The sequence below is a fragment of the Typopeltis vanoorti genome, chromosome 23 (genome assembly GCF_054136105.1).
Source record: "Typopeltis vanoorti isolate ZY-2024b chromosome 23, IOZ_Tvanoo_1.0, whole genome shotgun sequence".
Classification (NCBI taxonomy): Eukaryota; Metazoa; Arthropoda; class Arachnida; order Uropygi; family Thelyphonidae; genus Typopeltis; species Typopeltis vanoorti.
In genome coordinates this window covers 10,700,038-10,718,964 of record NC_143571.1, presented here as the reverse complement: position 1 = coordinate 10,718,964, position 18,927 = coordinate 10,700,038, and the positions used below count along the sequence as shown (strand labels likewise).

Sequence of the window (18,927 nt, the reverse complement as noted above, 5' to 3'; positions counted from 1 at the left end):
ATAGAAAACCCACCCATACAGGCAGATACATTCACCAACAATCCCCCCCCCCACAACAATATGAAGTTATTAAGACACTACACAACAGGGCTAAACTAATCTGTTCAAATGACAATGCCCTAACCACTGAACTAAATCACATCCTCAACACTTTCTCAGCCAATGGCTATCCCCCCAAAAAATATTGAAACCAGTAAACCACAACCCTACCGCCCTTCACAACAAGGATTACTCTAAATCCATCACCATTCCCTACATCCTAGGCACCTCGGAAAAAATTACCAAAATTTTAAAAAAATATGATTTGACCTCTTGTTACAGACCATATAGAAAATTGGCATCCCTTGTCCACTCCACTAAAGACCAACCACTTCCCCTAAACCTACTACCTGGTGTATACCAGGTCCCTTGCAGCTGTAAGCTGTCGTACTTTGGCCAAACAGGCAGGACAGCGAATATCAGAATTTCAGAACACAAGAACTACATTTGTTTTCACCAGTATAGCCACTCTGGTCTTGCAGACCATGCTCTGGATATACATGCCATGGAATACAGTGGAAGAAAGCCACAATAATACACCGTAGCAAGTTCAAATTTGAAAGACTTTTCATGGAATCAGCCTCAGCCCTAAGAAATATACCAAATTTGATTTGTTTGAGACAAATTTGATTGTTTGAGACTGCCCCAAATTTGGGAGACGTACATCAGGAGACCTTCAGCCTAACAGCCAAGAATACCTACATAGCCTGTTAGGGGGCACCATCAGGACTTTTAGGAGAAACAATAGCTTCCTTGCTTTGTCATCATTTACTGTGTGTAGTGCTTGCGTGCGTGTATCTTTATTTTAAGTTCCTTTGAAGATGGCAACATGACATTGCTGAAATATTGGAAATATATATTAAAGTTTAATTTAATTTATATTCTTGTGTACATTGTGAATTCCTTAAATTAATTAATAATCATAGTTTTAAAAAGTGCAATTTTTTTTATTAGTCATTACAATAATTTACATCTCAAAAATGCACTATTTTGGCACACTTGTAATTTTGGGGACTTCTTCATTCAGGTAGATTGAGGTGGGAAAACTTAAAAAAAAAAAAAAAAAAAAAAAAAAAAACTGTTGTCTTCAAGTTGAATTTCAATCTTCTCTATTTATTAGGTTGCTGGGATAGTCCAGATAAAATAGATTGCAGTACAGATGAGTGCATGTCTAATAAAAGGCCTTCAAAAGCTCATAACAATACAAAGTTTTGCTGTTGTATGGAAAATATGTGCAATATCAATGTTTCAGATGCCTATTCTCCACCTGCAGAAGTTGTGCAACCAGGTAAATATATTAGTTTTTTAGGAAGTTTTGTAAAGAACACATTTCAGTTTGATCTGCTAAATATTCTTTTCACATAAAGATAATTTTGTATTACATTTGTTCACAGATGTATATGTAACAATAATTAATTATGTCCTTCCTACCCTCTCTTTTAGGTTCCTCTTCATTGTAGTAAGTATTAAGATCACTCTATGGCCAGCTGTTTTCTTCTGTCTGTCCACAGAATAGCAGATGTGGATGGACTTGGGAATATGCACCAAATATCATCAAAATTTGACACATACTGAGTAGCTAATTAGCAATACTCATCTAATGGGGATTTTGGACTATTCCAAACTTTCAGAAAGTAGCTGTGACGTGGAAGGCTATTGATTCCACAAGAGGCTAGAAAAACTCCATAGATCTCAACAGATGGACAACATTATGAGTTGAAATTCAAGGGACAAATTGAAAGATATTGACTTAATAATTGTATGTTACATCACATTGAAGATTAATTATGTTGGACACTGTAAATATTCTGTTCCTGTTTTACTGTGATTTGGACATTTTTTGCCTGAAGGATATTACATTTTTTTTCATGGTAGAGATTTAAAGTTCTTTACCACCAAATTGAAAAATGGTGTTTTTTTAAAATTATCTCCATATTCATGATTAAATTCAAGAATATGAATTTATTCATTAATGTGCTAAGATATTTAAAATTATATTGCCTGGTAATTTAATAATTTAACTCTTGTTTCTGTTCTGCTTTTTAGCTTGATTGTTGTTCATGTATCTGCATACAGATTTTTTGAAAAAATGTTTGGTTATGTGCAATAACCTTTGTTTTATTTCTTAGTTATTTGTATTGCTCTTAAGCTATTAAGTGATTTAGATATATTCATTGTTTTTAGTACTTTAGTTTTTAAGCTGCTGCAATAGTAATTATTGGAAATGGCTTTCTTTCCTAAATACTACTGTACAATAATTTTTCCAGCAATTAGCAAATGCAAGATTCTTGTCTGAGACAGCATTCCTGTGCCACTATTTAGTCTCTTAATGTATTTTATAGCTCTTTTGAATAATGAAACATACTTTTTCTGGTTTGCTGTTAGCTCTTTCTCCCCTCCATTTTGAGGAACACCACAGTCTGCTGTAATGTTTGATCTATTCTTTTGTTATTTACTAGTGCTTCATATTTTTCTTCCCTTCACAGCTGACATGTTTTTACATTTTTAAATGTAGGTATCGGCTTGGATTTACCTTGATGTTTAATAGTAAAATTGACTACAGGAATATATTAAAGCCATTGTTTTAATTTGTATACTTTTGCTTCTGCTTCTCTCTCTCTCATTCTGTCATTATGCATAGAGATTCAGGGCACTTAAAGCACCTTAGTTTTAAGGTATAGTTGCTTCATGAATTCTGATCTTACAATTTCCTTTGGCTAAATTCATTTTGAAGGTGAACGATGGCTCTTTTTGTTTCAGAAAGATTGTTTGGTAAGCTTCTTCTTTTCTGTTAGTGTTTCTCTAATTTGTTTCAAAATCTTCTGACATTTCCTTTTGCGTAATTTCATTTTTGAACTTATGGATTCTACAACCGTGCTAAAATAACTTTTTTATTATTCCGACGTTTTGATCTTTATATCAAGATCATCATCTGGAGCATACATAAATATACAAGACAAGCTGCGTTACATTTCAAACTGAAAACTAGAGAAACAATGATCACTGGCATGACCTCTAGAGAAAAAAAAAAAAAAATTTTACATCAAGCTAGATTTAATTTATGATTATATGAATAAACATTATTGCTTACAGATAGTTTTCCTTCCAGTAACAGTGATGTCCTATTTCTATTATTACAATTGTTATTTTTGATTTAAAATTTTTTTTATAAATTACAACATGAATAACCATTCTTTCTTACAGATTTTTTCTTTAACAGTGATGTCCTATTTTTTAGTATTAAAGTATTATTTGTAATTAGTATTATTTGCATTATTTATTTTTCTATCTAATTTGCTTCATTATATTCTTACATTTTTCATTAAATGTTACATTAGTGAGAATATGATTATAATCAATAGCATAACGATAGTGCAAATTTATATTGATTTGATCCTTCTTGTGGTAAACATATTTGATGTAATCCTTTTAGTTCTTCTTCTTAATTCCAAATTTAGATATCATAAAATTTCAAGTCCTATGTCTTGGATTTGGACTGGAGTTCAGGAGGAAGAGAGAGAGAGAGATATAAAGAGGAAACAAGAAATAGGAGAGAAATACCAAAGTATAACAAAGGAAGCAAGATGTTACTAAGAGTTAAATGAGTGAAATTTTAAGGAATAATGAAGTGGCAGTGATGCATTGTGCATGAGATGATCCAGAGAGGAAGTGTTACATTACAGAGCAAAAGTTATGTGGCAGAAATTATAAGGAAGAGGATTTTGTGTGTGTGTGTGTGTGTGTGTGTGTGTGTGTGTGTGTGTGTGTGTGTGTGTGTGTGTGTGTGTGTGTGTGTGTGTGGTTAGGTGAATGTGTTTGCATTGGTTTTAAGGAAATATGTAGTGATAGTGATGACAATGTATAGAAAGAGAGGTTTGGAATATATAGATGTTTTGAAGATAGACGACAGCTGTATGCAAAAGATTGGTTTCAATAGGATGACAAAGGCATTTCTCTAGAAATGCCTAGAAAAGTTGCTTTTCTCAGAGTGAATGGCAACTTCTAAGTTGCTATTCACTCTGAGAAAAGCAACTTCTGAGACAGGGAAATTAGAGACGTGAAGGTAGTAGGGATGCCAGGTGTATCAGGAATAAGGGTAATGATTCTGTGGTCTTGATCAACTGTAGAAATCTGAAGATTATTAACATAAATAAATATTCGCATGCTGGAGGCCTGAATTTACATGAAAAAGCTCCATGTTTGGTCTACTGGAGTAAGTTCTGGATTATCTAATCTTTAGCCTTCCACTCCACACACACACACACACACACACACACAAGGATATTACAGCTGTGGAATCAGCTATAAAGGTAAATTGAGGGTATGTGATCTTGGTGTAGAGAAGAGGGTGATATGTATGACACAAACTTGTCAAGAGATATTGCTAGATGGACAAGGGGCAAGTTTTTCAAAGAGTGGAACAGGTGAGGGGGGGGGGGATTCTGGAAGTTGTCAAAGCTAGTGGTGATTAAAAGAAGAAGTGTTTCTTGGATGGAGAGTATTTGATGTGAGAAATGCAACCATGAAGATGAGAATGTAGACATACAATGAGTATTAGTTTATGATTGACTTTGGGACTCTTAAATTGGACCTCCTACATTGAATCTCAGAACTCCATGAATTGGTAATCTATAAATGATCTGATCTTTTACCTCATTTCTCTGTATGTGATTATTATTAACAGACCTCCTTGGAGTGTATAGTCTTCGTGTGAATAGTCTCACTCAGTCAGCTTTTTATTCTTTTTTTTTTCCCCATACTCTTCATATTCACACACATTCAGGTAATGTATTCCACTCATTCACCACTCTCTGTGTAAAATGTACTATTCGTTTGTTCTTCGTACTCTTATACAACTTCCAAAGATGGCCTTTTATTCTCTCTCTCTCTCTCTCTCTCTGCTGTTCTCTGTATACCTCTCTTTTCTCTTAATGTTTGATCAAGTGGTATTTCATAGCCAATTAACTTAACTTCATATAAACTTAATTAATGTCATGATAGGGCAGTTAATTTTAACTTCATAGTTTCCTATGTCTATCAGTTACACAATCCACTTTGCCTGTTCAGATTAAAATCTCACATAAAGGTTCTTTGCATCCCAGTTATCCAGGTCTTTCAATCTGAAGAGCATATTAAATAATGGAGAGGCATCTCGTTGGGTAGATGCACAAACCTATATATGCTTCCTTGCTGAATCATGAATGTTGAAACTTATATTTTCAACATTCATCTGCATGCATTTGTGCAATAAGGAAAACATATCCTACAAGACAATAATGCTCATCCTCATCATGCAAAGCTTGTGGACCAATATCTTCAAGAAGAGAATATTGTACATATGGACTGATTATCCAGACCTTAATCCTATTGAGTATGTCTGGGATGCTCTTCCACCCTTCCCAAAATCTTGAGACACTTGGGAGAGCTTTTCTGGAGCAATGGTTATTACCAAATGAGCTCATGGACATCATTATAAACAGTAAAACATCATTGTGAATGTTGTATTGCTGTGAGGGGTGACCACATCTCTTACTGAGGAACTTTCACAATCTCATTTTGACCATTATCTTTGTGTACCCATTTGTTACTGAATTAAACTATATATGTAAAAATAAATTTAAAAAATATAAAAAATATATATACAAAATGGATAAAATTGGCCAAAAAAAAAAAAAAATCCTTATCCCACTCACAGTACAAAATGTACTATAGATTTATAACTTTTTGTGGGTGGGAACCACACATAAAAATAAATTATTTGCAATTTTTGAGATGTGAAAGAAACACATCTCATATACTTCTTTTCACTGAATTGCATAAAAATTCATCATACAACTTGAGTTCTTGTGAATTTTCTCTTTGTTCCCTAATTTATAGAACTTAACTAAGTGTGCAATGTTTCTAAACACATTATGTGAAAATTTTAATATTTTAAGGAAAAAAAAATTAATCATTTTTATAATATCAAAAGATTAGTAATAAAGAGTTAATAATTTTAATGCATTAAATTAAATATTAGTAAACGGTAATTTTGTAAGAGTGATAACTTTTTTTTTCTTATGGTTCATTGTTGAAACTTTCAGCCCTGTATGTGGAACACGCTTCTTACAATACAGAAACTGTGATAATAGCACTAGGTGCAGTCTGTTCATTGGCCATCATTATGGTAGCAGTTTTCCTTATTTTCCGTTTGTGTTCGGTCTCCAAAAAGCCTAGTCCTGACTCTATCCACCTGATTGAAGCACCACCTCCTCCCACTCCAACTTTGGATCTTGACAACCTGAAAATACAAGAAACTGTTGGTTGCGGACGTTATGGAGCTGTATGTCGTGGGACACTGAATAATCATAGTGTGGCAGTAAAAATATTTGCTTATCAGCATAGACAAAATTTTATTAATGAAAGAGAAATTTATAGTCTTCCATTTATGGATCATCCGTGCCTTCCAAAATTTATTGGTAAGTAAGTAATTACTACATTAAAAAGGTAAAGCAATCATCATTCACTTATGTCTAATTGATATGATTATAATGAGAAGCATTCAGTAATAATGAAATTTTCAACTCGGATAGACGATACTTATTTGTAATACTAGTCTGTACACTGTGGTAATCTAAAATCAGTTTCCATTATTATTTAATTTTAAAGACATTCATGGCCATCCATCTATTAATTTCATTTATGTATCTTATTCTCTGCCACAGACTAAGAAATTTGCTTTCGCCTTTATTGTACCTCAAAATTTTGGGTTTCTGTTAATATTATCTAGAATTAAAGATATGTATTTTAGGCACAAATGTTTGTGATTGTCTTTAGGTAGTAGATGAATTTCATTGTCCTGTGTTGAGACCATCACCCTGTTTATTATAGGCATAAAGTGGCTTTAAAAAGTTCCTTTTTGATATCTGGAGGATTTCTAGAACAGGTAAAAAAATGAATAGAAAAACAAAAACATATAAAAATTAATAAAAAAAAGTAGCAAAAATCTTTTACAGTACTGATCTGGTGTGGTGCTTGGATATTATCACTCATGCTGATGTTTAGTGGAGAAAACATGTCTAAAGATAATAATTAACTAAACGTATTTAGCTAATTAGATTGTCATTATTTTGCCTTGGTGACCAAAGCAAAAAAATGTCCTTTCAACTACTAACTGAGCTCAAACTTGTTTAACTTTTTTGCATGAGCCATTAGTAGCAGAAGCGCTACCAATCGACCAACCTTTAGTTCAGTATTTTATTCCCAGAAATGCAGTTGTTGTTGGAACTGTCTATATTCCATGTCAAAGCTTAAAAAATTAGTAGTTCTGTTCATTCACATTTTAGTTTGATTTGTTTTTTATTGTTTATATTCATAATTAAAATTTAAAAAAAAATTGCTATGATACTTATTATAAATCAGTGAGTCGTTAATAAATGTATCATTATTTTTATCAAATTCCTGATGTGTATCCTCAAGGGTTTATACAGGATACTAGGATATTACTACATGAAAAGTTTGCATTATTATTAACTTCTTATAGACATCCTTCCAAATTGCTCTTATATTTGAGAATACCATTATTAACAGATCTTATATTTTGTTCTTCTGAGGCACTTCTTACTGCATCAATCCACCTAAGATTTTTGTCTTCCTTTGAATATTTCCCTTGCTCTTGTGATATCAAACACCTAATTTGCTAATCTTTCCACTTCCATTCTTTGTGACTATATATATTGCCTGACATTAGCTCTGCTCACACATTCTGGAATGCTAACAATGTCAAGTTTCTTTCTAATATTCTCACTTTCAATATGATTCTGCCATTGATGTGATCTGTTCACATTCCTAATTTTGCTCAGAACTATCATATCTGTGGATTTTATTTTTTGATCAGTTCTTTTACTTCTAACCCGGTTCTGAGATCCATAAATAAATGTTCATTGAAACTGTCTTGTATGCAACTAGTTTAGTGTTTGACTAATTTTTTTTCCCTTTTATATATTTTTATCTATTTTTAATTCCTATAAATTTAAAATAAAGTGATATGAATTGTACTAAATTGAATAAGAGCTGTAATAAATTTGTCTTGAAAATCAGCAATAAAAAGACCAAAAATATTAAAATAGGCAGGAGAATAGAAAACTTCAGCTGCATTCTGAATAGAAATCCAATAGAGCAAGTAAAATATTTCAGCTATTTTAGGTAAAGTTTTTAGTGAAGATGCAGGTTAAATCTGGAAATAGACAACAGAATAAGCAAAGCTGGTATGGTGGGTAGCCAGCTGAATAAATTTATATGGAATAAGAGAGAAATTAGCCAAAACACCAAACTATCAGTATACAAGACAGTATTCAAGACTAGTTTTAAGTTATGGATCTGAGAGTTAAGTTAGAAATAAAGCACCTGTGGTCTCTAGTCTTTGATCAAAGACTAGAAACCACAGATATGAGGGATCTGAGAAGAATTAAGGGAGTGGATCGATGGCAGAATCATATTAAAAATAAAGATATTAGAAAGGAACTTGACATTATTAACATTCAAGAAAAAATGTGTCAGTAGAGCTAATCTAAGGTGGTATGGCCACTTAACTTTTGATGCCAAGATGGCAGGAAAGAGACCCAGAGGAAGACTAAGATTTATTTCATTCAGAAGTGGCTTAGAAGCATGAAATGTAAGATATGATAATATTTGAGTGCTCACAAGTAATAGACTGATTTGGAAGAAAATTTTTAATAGGAGATTAATAATAATGTAAACTTAATCATGTAGTACTGTCATAGTAACCTGAACATCCCTTCAGAATACATGTAAGGAAAATGATGATGATGATTTTTTTATTCTTCTGGTTAAAATATTTAAGTTTTAATATAATTGCAATGCTGCCCACTGATTCAGTTAGTTCATTTGCCACCACCACAATCATCATCATGTCATGATAATGGTGAATTTATTTCATGTACTGAAAACCGTTCTGCCGAATCAGAAAGTGCCTTTTCTACAGAAGGTTTCTTTTTAACTAAGTTATGAGAACTCTTCTTAGTTCTAATAGCATTGACTGATTTTTTTTTTAAAGAAAGTATTTAATATTCTTTTCATTGTTTAAATATTTTAAGATAAATATTTAAAATAATTCTATTTTAAATAGAATTTAAATAGGTCAGTTGAATAAATTTATATGGAATAAGAAAGAAATTAGTCAAAACACTAAATTAGCTGTATACAAGACAGTGTTCAAACCAATTTTAACTTGTGGATCTGAGAGCTGGGTCAGAAGTAAAGCACTTGCCCAAAGACTAGAGCCTGCAGATATGAGAGTCCTTAGAAAGATTAGGGGAATGAACAGATGACACCAATGGCAATATCATATTAAAAACAAGGATATTTCGAAAGAACTTGACATGTCTGCATCCAGGAATGCATTAGCAGAGCTAATCTCAGGTGGTATGGTCACTTAAACAAAATAGAACTAAGATTAGCCAAACAAGATTCTCTGCCTAGTTTGCTGGGTCTTGTAGGTGGATTGATACATTAAAAAGTGCCTTAGAAGACAGAAATATGAGATCTGATAATGTTGGAGTTGTGACTGATAACAGATTGATTTGGAAGAAAATTGTTGATAGGAAGTTGGTAATGATGTAAGTTCTTCATGTAGTACTATCATAATATCCTGTACATTCCGTGAGGATTCATGTCGGGAATTTGGTGATGATGAGATAGGTTAGAAATAAAGCACTTGATCAAAGACTGGAGACCACATTATGAGAGGTCTGAGAAAGATTAGGTCAGTGTATAGATGGCATCAATGGAAGTATCATATTCAAAATGAGGATATTAAGAAAGAACTTGTTATTGTTAGCAGAGCTAATCTCAGATAATATGGTCACTTGAACAGAATGGCTGAAGAAAGGTTAGAAAAACGAGTGTTCTTTGTGAGGATGGCAGGAGAAAGACCCAGAAGATGACCAAGATCTAGGTGTATTGATATGTTAAAAACTGCCTTAGTAGACAGAAATATAAGATCATATAATGTTGGAGTCTTTTCTTGAAAGACACTTGTGACACTAAATTAAGAATTATAAACACGTTAACGCAAGAATATTTTAATGTTTGCCAAATATTTCAGTCTGAAACTAACAAACTATCTTCAGTGGCTTGATAGGAACAGTTTTTGCAAGGTGGAATACAAACAATTGATCATTCAAAAGTAGAATGAACCACGTGATATTACATTGCTAAGCATGAAAGAGAGGTAAATTTCATTAGGGTGATGAATAAATTATAAGTATTAATTCACAATTTCATATAAAAATCTTAATTTATAAATTAATTAAAGATAACATTAGACTAATGTAAGAATTAAAGGTCTCAATTAAAAAAATTAGTGTGTTATCTGGATTAAACTTTCCCATATTTTTGACAAGGATACACAGTCATTTCAATTCAAGTTTGGGCATTGAAGTAAGGCTTCAGTACTCTCTTTGAATAGGCATTCAAATTTATAGCGACATCTGTGTAGAAGGCAAGTCTTGGACCAGATAATGTTGTGGTTTGTCTCTATCCTGTGTTGCGCCAACCCAGACTTATCGGATTTGTTATGAAGAATGTATGATTGGTGTTCTTGTATTCTTTTTTCTATACAGCGTTCGGTTTGTCCAAAGTATGACAGATTGCATTTACAAGGAACTTGATATACACACCAGGCAGAGACATAGTTGAGCATTTATCTTTAGAAGAGGGAAAAAAGGTGGATATTTTGAATTCCACCTTGTAAAAACTGTTCCTATCAAGCCACTAAGGATAGTCTGTTTATTTTCAGACTGAAATATTTGGCAAACTTTAAAATATTCTTGTGTTAACGTGTTTATAATTCTTAATGTTGGAGTCTTGACAGACAACAAATGAATTTGGATCAGAAGTTACTAATGGTGTAACATTTTCATGTAGTATTGTCATAATATCCTGTACACACCCTGTGGATATATATATATCAGGAATTTGATAATGATAAATTTATTTGGCTTATTCTGTTACCATATCTTCACTTAAAATGGTGCATAAATAGCTGAAATGTTTTACTATGTTCTCCATTCAGGATTACAGCAAATGTTTTCAGTGTTTCTTGCCTATTTTCATAGTATTCATCTTTCTATTGCTGATTTTAATACCAGATTTGTTAAGGCAGTTATTCCATTACTGTTAATTTGTTTTGTTGCTTAACTAAGTCATGTTAAGCAACAAACAAATTAAATGTTATACTTGACAAGTGTTATACTTGATTTATGAGTATAACATTGTCTGCATAGAGTAAAGAGCTGAGGTTAACATATTGAAATTTGATATCAGATTTATTGCTGCTTTCTTTCATGATGTAATTCATAAGATTGTGAATAACAGTGGAAATAGATGGATACTTGTCCAGATTTTACATCATAACATCTTCCTATATCCCCTTCAATTAACTGCTGACTTATAACTTAAATAAAAAACAAGAGGTCATCCCTGGTGGCTGCATATTTAACAAAGATGGGAAAACAAATATGAGATGTAGAATTTACACTTGGTGGGAATATATTGTTGAAAGTGGAAGAAAGAAGAGATTTTGGGGTGATGGTGGATAAGGACCTGAAATTTAGAGGACATGTTGCCAAAATTGTGAGGACAACACAACAAATTTCTGTTGTCCTCACAATGTGTGGAAATATGTGGGAATGATGTGGAGGACTTGTAGAAGTAAGGAGATTCTTGTTCCATTGTATAAGGCATATGGACTACTGTGCACAGATTTGGTCACCTGGTTTTCAAAAGGACAAAGAGATGTTGCAAAAGGATCCACAGGCGATTGACTAAGGTAGTTTCTGATCTCTGGAATGTTGAATGAGAAAAGGTTGAGAAGATGCTATTTACAGATTCTAGTGGATAGGAGGAAGAGGGGTGATATATTAGAGATGTACAAGTTGGTAAGGGATTGTTATAGGATCAGTGTTGAAGAAGTTTTTCATAAAATGGTAGGAGATTAGAGGAGAACAAGAGGTCATCCCTGGAGGCTGCATAAGGAGGATGTGAACAAGGGAGTGAGAAGCAGGCTTTTCTGCATGCAGAGTTGTGAATGATTGGAATGCCTTGCCTGAGAGTGTGGTGCCTGCAGAGAATGTGAGGTTTAAGCAGGATATGATGAGCTGTGTGTATGCCAAAAGACCTCCTAGATGAGTCTTTGACCTCCATGGGGTCTTAGGATAATAATAATAATTTATATCACTTGATATAACATGTCCAATCTACACCATACAAGTGTAGTGTTTTGAGCATTTTTCTCTTAGCACCTTGTCATATGCATTTTCTAGACCTACAAAACTGAAGTATAGATTCTTTTTATATTCCCATGATTTCTCAACTGTTTCTTTTAAAGTGAAAATCCAATCCCAACAATCCCTATTTTGCCTGAACTTACCTTGTTCTTCAAAATGTTTCCCATCAACAATTTTTCTGAGCCTCTTCTCAAGTATGCCTTACTCAGTAGGGAAATTCCTCTGTAATTCTCACATTCAGCTTATTTTTCTTTTTATAGATAGGTACTATAAGCACCCTATTCCACTTTGGAATTTGACCATACCTTCCGAATTGTGCAGTGCAGCCACAGTAAAACTTTCATACCTGCTTATATGAGCATTTTTGGTCAAATATCATCTACTTCAGCTGCTTTGCACATTTCAGGTATCTGATAGCTATTTCTTCTTCTTCATGTATTGAAGTAGAAAAGCCTATGGACTGATTGAATTCCTCTTGAATATTTTCTACAACTGTTCTGTTACTAGTTTCATTTAACAGTGAAATGAAGGCTGATAAATGAATGATTTTAATTCTTAAATATATATATTGACTATTAAATTATTTAAGGAATTCACAACATATACTGGAATATTAATTAAAAGAAACTTTAATAAATACTTCCTATATTTCGGCAATGTCACATTGCCATCTTCATGGGAACAGACAAATATGACACATGCACGCAGGCACTACAAAAAGCAAATGAGGCAGCAGATAAGAAACTATTGTTGTTCCTAAAGTCCTAATGGTGCCCCCTAGTGAGCTATATTGGGTTGTCTTGGCTGTTGGGCTGATGTGTTCATGATGTAAGTCTCTCAAATTTGGGGCAGTCTCCATGCACACAAATTTTTTGAGGTTTGAAATGTTTTTTAGAGCTGAGCTCTAAAAAACGTTCAACTTTTGGATGACAAAAGTATTAACTACCTTTATTTGCAAAGCATAAATGAAAAATTAGAGCAAATAAAGGAAAATGATGACATAAAGATAAGAATAATTTTAAAACCATATTAGTAAATGCAGCAACGGAATGCCTTGAAATAAAAAGTAAATAGAAGAGGAAATGGGGAATAAAAAACTGAGATGAAAACATCAAAGCAATAATCAAAGGCAAAGAAGCATGTTAACAATGGAAAAACATAAAATCACTAGTAGCAAAAAAAAAATCAGCTAATGCCTTTTATTCCCTTATAGGGAGTAGGTGAAGTCTTTTAATCCTATCTGGTGTTTGGAGACCGAGTGGACAGTTCAGTCTCCACCGGTACCCATTCAGAGATAGCTGGTCCAAGACTATCACTATTTATAAGCAGCAGCTGATGAAGAGACTGGCAAAAAAGTGATGCATCTCTTGGTACCTAACTCTTACAGGATATGTTCTTGTCTGAAATAGTGTGGATTCTATGGTTGATTTTGTTGAGTAGATATTAATTATAAACACAAAAGAGCACTAGCAAAAAAAAAAAAAAGCAATCAGGAAAAATAATATAGAAACATGTGATCACTTCATAGCAAAAGTGGCATGAGATTTTACAGTGAAGAGACCATGACTTATTTTTCACGGTATTAACAACACCACACAATTTTTTTAAAGAGATGTTTTATAAATAAGTAGTGTTGCCAAATAAAAATTACTAAAAATAGCTAAATCTTAAAAAAAAAAGGAGTTAAAAAGAGCTAGAAAGGAGTTAAAAATAAAAATTTGGTACGATGCTCGCACCAAACGTACAATACAATTCCTTATCAAATGCAAACATCTGGAAAATTTTTAAAACAATTTCTTTAACGGTAAGTTATAAAAACAACTAAAAAGAGCTGAAACTAGTTCTGAAGGAGCTAGGTGCTAGATTAAAATTTTTGGGACTAGGGAAGAAAAAAAAGAACTAGATCGAGCTCCAAAAGAGCTAAATTGGCAACACTGTAAATAAGTCATGAATAACCATCAACACTTAAGCTTATCTGTTAGATTAGTGAAGAGACCAAATACATACAAAATTAACTTATGGCATAATGCTTATGGCTAACTATACAATGGAAAAAATAACATTACAAGAAATCCTTCAAGCAATACAGCAAATTAAATCAGGAAAATCTCCTGAAGAAGATGGAATAAATATAGAACTTATGAAATATGCAGGCAGCATGTTTGTCAAATGACTTTTAAAATTATTTAACAATATCTGTCAGCAAGGAAAAACCCCAAGGAGTTAGAATTAGATAATTATTCCAATATATAAAAAAGCCAAAAGTGCAACTGTGAAAACTACAGCAAATAAGTTTCCTAAATACACAATCATAATTTTTCGGAAGCCAGTTTGTTCTTCACAAAGTTTATCTTCTGCATATGATTTAAATTTTGAAGTTAACATACATGCATATAAGGTTATAAGTTATATGCATGTATGTTAACTTCAAAATTTAAATCATATGCAGAAGATAAACTTTGTGAAGAACAAACTGGCTTCTGAAAAATTATGATTGTGTATTGGCCCAGGTTTCACATTCCAAATCTTTATGGAAATCAATAAAGAAAGGAGTCTATCAAGAATGCTCAATGTCACCATGCTTATATAATATCCCTATAGATGAAATAGTAAAGAAATGGAAGAGAAATATAAAACTAGCATTTAAACTGGATTGTGTAACTATGCTTATCATGATTGAAAATAAAATTTTAGAACAAAAACCTTGGATGTGCTGTATCATATACAAAAGAAGCAAACACTGATATCAAAATTTGAAAAATTTTAAAGATAATAGAGATGATCAATAATATTTTCAAACCTAACCAAATGCAGAAGCATTCAAGAATATGAGTGTATAAAGTTTTGGCAAGACGTTCTCTCTACTCTACTGCCCTAGTTATAAACTGTCAAAATTTTTATCTAACCAGAAAATCACTTCCCAACATTAAAAATACTGCAGATTTTCACTAAAGTGAAAGACCTCTGTCTTTGCAACTCTAATGTCACTGTGTGCTTTGATGTTTCTCCTCTCACTAATGTTTTATTACTTAGCTTTTATTTTTTCAGGAAATGACAACATATACTAGAATATTAATTCAAAACTTTAATCAATACCTTCCTATATTTTGGCAATGTTACATTGCCATCTTCAGGAATCACAGAACAATGATATGCACATGCAGACACTCACACTAAGTAGATGAGGCTGAAGAAAGGCAACTGTAGTCTGTCCTAAAGGTGCCCCTAGTGGGCTAAATTAGGATGTCTTGGCCATTGGGCTGATGATTTTAGAATGTAAGCTTCCCAAATTTGGGGCACACTCATGCACCCAAATTTGTTGAGGTTTGGGAAGTTTTTCAGAGCTGAAAAGAATAATGTCTAAAGAAAGGAATAATGTTTCATTAGATATAACTATTCAAATGATTTTTAAGTATTTTTCAGAAAACATCTTAATATCATTTGACTTTGCTATACATTCTGCATACTTTTCCTGGAGAGGCAATCTCTACAAAAAGGTGGAAGGTTGCACCATGGATTCCACTTTGCCACACTTTTCCAGTTATTTCATGGGACTTGGAAGAATGGGGCTATGCTGTCATTCTTACTCCTTGTCCTTCCATTGGGTTTATGTGCTGATGTTCACTGTTTGATTATACTCCCAGTGAAGAATTAGACAAATTTTTAACTAACATCAACTATCTTTTACCTGGAATAAAATTTGTTATAAAAAAAAATGGAGTTCTTCCTCCCTTGGATTAATTTGTAAACAAGGCGGTTAATGGCTCTCAGCTTTGCTGTTTATAAGAAACATATGTTCACAGGAAGATACATTCTCCAGGACTCTCTGCATCACATCATCTGCTTTTCTGCAGACATGCAGACTAGAATTACAAAGCATTAATGACAACTTTTATACTTAATGGTTGCTTTCCATTCAAATTACAATACATCTTACATACTTATTCTACTGCTAATAACTCATCAAATGAAAAGAGAATTTCCATTTCTCATATAAAAGGCATTTCTTAATGAATCTCAAAAGGTTTGAAAAAATTTGAGTTTGGACAACTTTCAATCCAGTAAACAAGATTTCATCTATCTTGCCTTAGCTGTAGCCATCTGACATTCAGAACATGGATTACATCCATTTTCTTCATGCTGAGAAATTTGGTTCTCATTGAACATGGAGTTTTTACTAGCCACAGGATCTATGGGACATTAAAAATTCTTTTCAAAAGTCCCTTCAAATTTGGCTCTTCAAGGAATACTCTGAAGCACTTTGCAGTCAACTTGATATGAATGCATTGATGGTTTAAAATTGTCACGATTGTGAAAAATAATGAATTTGAATTCTTGCTATTAATCTAACATTTATTTATAATGTTTATATGCAGATCACACACACACAAATATTAAAGATATTTAATGAGTAGAAGCTAAGAGATAACAAAATAGAAAAACTATTTGTTATTTGAACATAAAACTGGTTTTGTCTTCTTAGAAGACTTCATCGGGTGCATAACATGAAAAGAGAAATACAAAAATATACTTTACAAGAGAACAACAGCTATAAATTAACTTGCTAATGTATTGCTGACATTTGAAGGCATTTTGGATGCCACAGTATTGTTGGGCACATTCATTATCTCGTGTTTGCCAAAGTTGGATAGCTGAAGAGTGACAATCAGATAGGTTATAGCTAAGGTTAATGTTAAGATGGATTTTCTGATTTGTTCCAGATCACTGGATGAGTGACAGAAATTTCATTAATACAGTGGGTAGAATTAAGAATGTGATTAGATAGTTCATTATAAAATATTATTACCAGAAACACTTACGCTTTTTATTGTAAAATTTTTGGCTAAGTTTCATAGCCATTTTCAATACAGTTATAAGGAAACTCAAAAAAAAGAACAATTTAATTGAAAGCATGTGATATTATGTGCAATATTGGCTGCAGGAGAATAGCTCCATCTGCATTAATAGATATTCAAAATAAATTACAATAAATTTATTTAGTTAATTATTTTTAAATTATAAACAATATTTAATTACAATTGTGGAACGCATGAATGATGATATGAAGTATTGGTTAATATGACTTCCCAAAATTGAGAAAGTTTTAGGCAATCATTTTTTGTTCATATTCAGGTTGTGAATGTGTGCTTCACAGCCTTCTCTGTAGAGTCTTTCTAGAAGAAAGTAACTTTTGTGTAACACTTTGGTTTTGTTTTGATTTGCTAAACCAGATTTATTGGGCTCATTAAGAGAAATGTATTCCTGATGTTTTTCTAGAACAATTTGTGCAGATCAACCCATTTGTCCATAATAACATAAGCCACAAGAGCATGGCATTCTATAAACTCCTCTATAAGTTAGAGGAGGATATTGTCTTTTGGTGAGATAAGGAATGTATTAAATTTGTGAACAGGATGGAAAGCAACTTGCACATTAATCTGATGAAGTGATCTTGCTATTTTTTCAGAAAGTCCCTTAACATATGGAATACAAATTCTGGTAATTTCTTCTTGAAGAGAGTTAGGACAACTACCATAATTATTGATTATTTTTTTGATAGTTTTTACATCATAACTTTTGCACTAAAGGTAGTTCTGATAGTAAACAGTTCTTTGTTTAAAAGGGAATTTGTAGAACAAATTTTATGAACTCTGTCAACTAAGGATTTGATTACACCATATGGTGTGGAATTTGTGGACGTGTGGAGTGAGTTTGATGGGCGAAAGGATCTATATAAGATGGACGGCTTGCATTTGAATGGTTATGGTGTAAGAAGACTTGAGAAAGTGTTGCTGAATGTAGTGGATGTGCAAATTCAGGGAAACTAGATTTGTTAAGGGGGGGGAGTAGATATGCAGTCCTTAGGGAGGCAGTTGAATGTAAGAATGAATATAATATGCTAGAGCAAATAAGGACAACAAACCAGAGTGGGATAGTTAATATAAGGCATCAAGGTAGGGTTAGGGCTAATGGGGGTCTTAAATTCATGTACACTAATACTAGGAGTATTAGGAACAAGAAGGAAGAGTTTTTGGCCATGGTTGGCACTTCCAGACCACAGGTTATTGGTATTAGTGAAACATGGCTGACTATAGATGATATAGCTAGTGGGATTGAATGTAATGGGTATAGTGTGTTCGGGAATGACAGAGAGAATAAAATGGGGGGAGGAGTATTGTTGATGATAGCTGATGAGCTACAGCCAAGGAGAATAGAAGTTGAATTGCAGGATAGAGAAAAGAGCACATTTGAGGCCATTTGGTGTGAGATTGTGGCTAGCAGAACTAAATATACAATTGGGTGCTGCTATAGACCAGGTGATGGAAAACATGGTGGTGACAGTATGCACAAGCAAATAGAAGAAATGAGTGGAAGGAGGGTGATTATTATGGGAGATTTCAACTATGGTCGCATTGATTGGAGTGAGGAGAGGACACACGGGAGGAAGGAATTGGATTTTATGCGGTTATTAAGGGATAACTATCTGCGACAGCATGTAATGGAAAATACTAGGGGTCAGAGAGTGCTTGACCTAGTAATTACATCTGAGGATTTGGCTGTAACAAATATGACCACATTCTCACCAATCGGTGAGAGTGAT

General features: G+C 33.0%; 1 protein-coding gene across 1 annotated transcript in view; it reads left to right on the top strand.

The window, feature by feature from the left end:
* Nucleotides 1–18,927, top strand: part of wit (kinase protein wishful thinking) — a 226,228-nt gene that overhangs the window by 113,219 nt on the left and 94,082 nt on the right. Inside the window, exons 3-4 of the mRNA XM_090412820.1 lie at nt 1,160–1,327; nt 6,123–6,497. Of these exons, the coding sequence (XP_090268946.1) occupies nt 1,160–1,327; nt 6,123–6,497 (543 nt within the window). The remainder of the gene's footprint in view (nt 1–1,159; nt 1,328–6,122; nt 6,498–18,927) is intronic.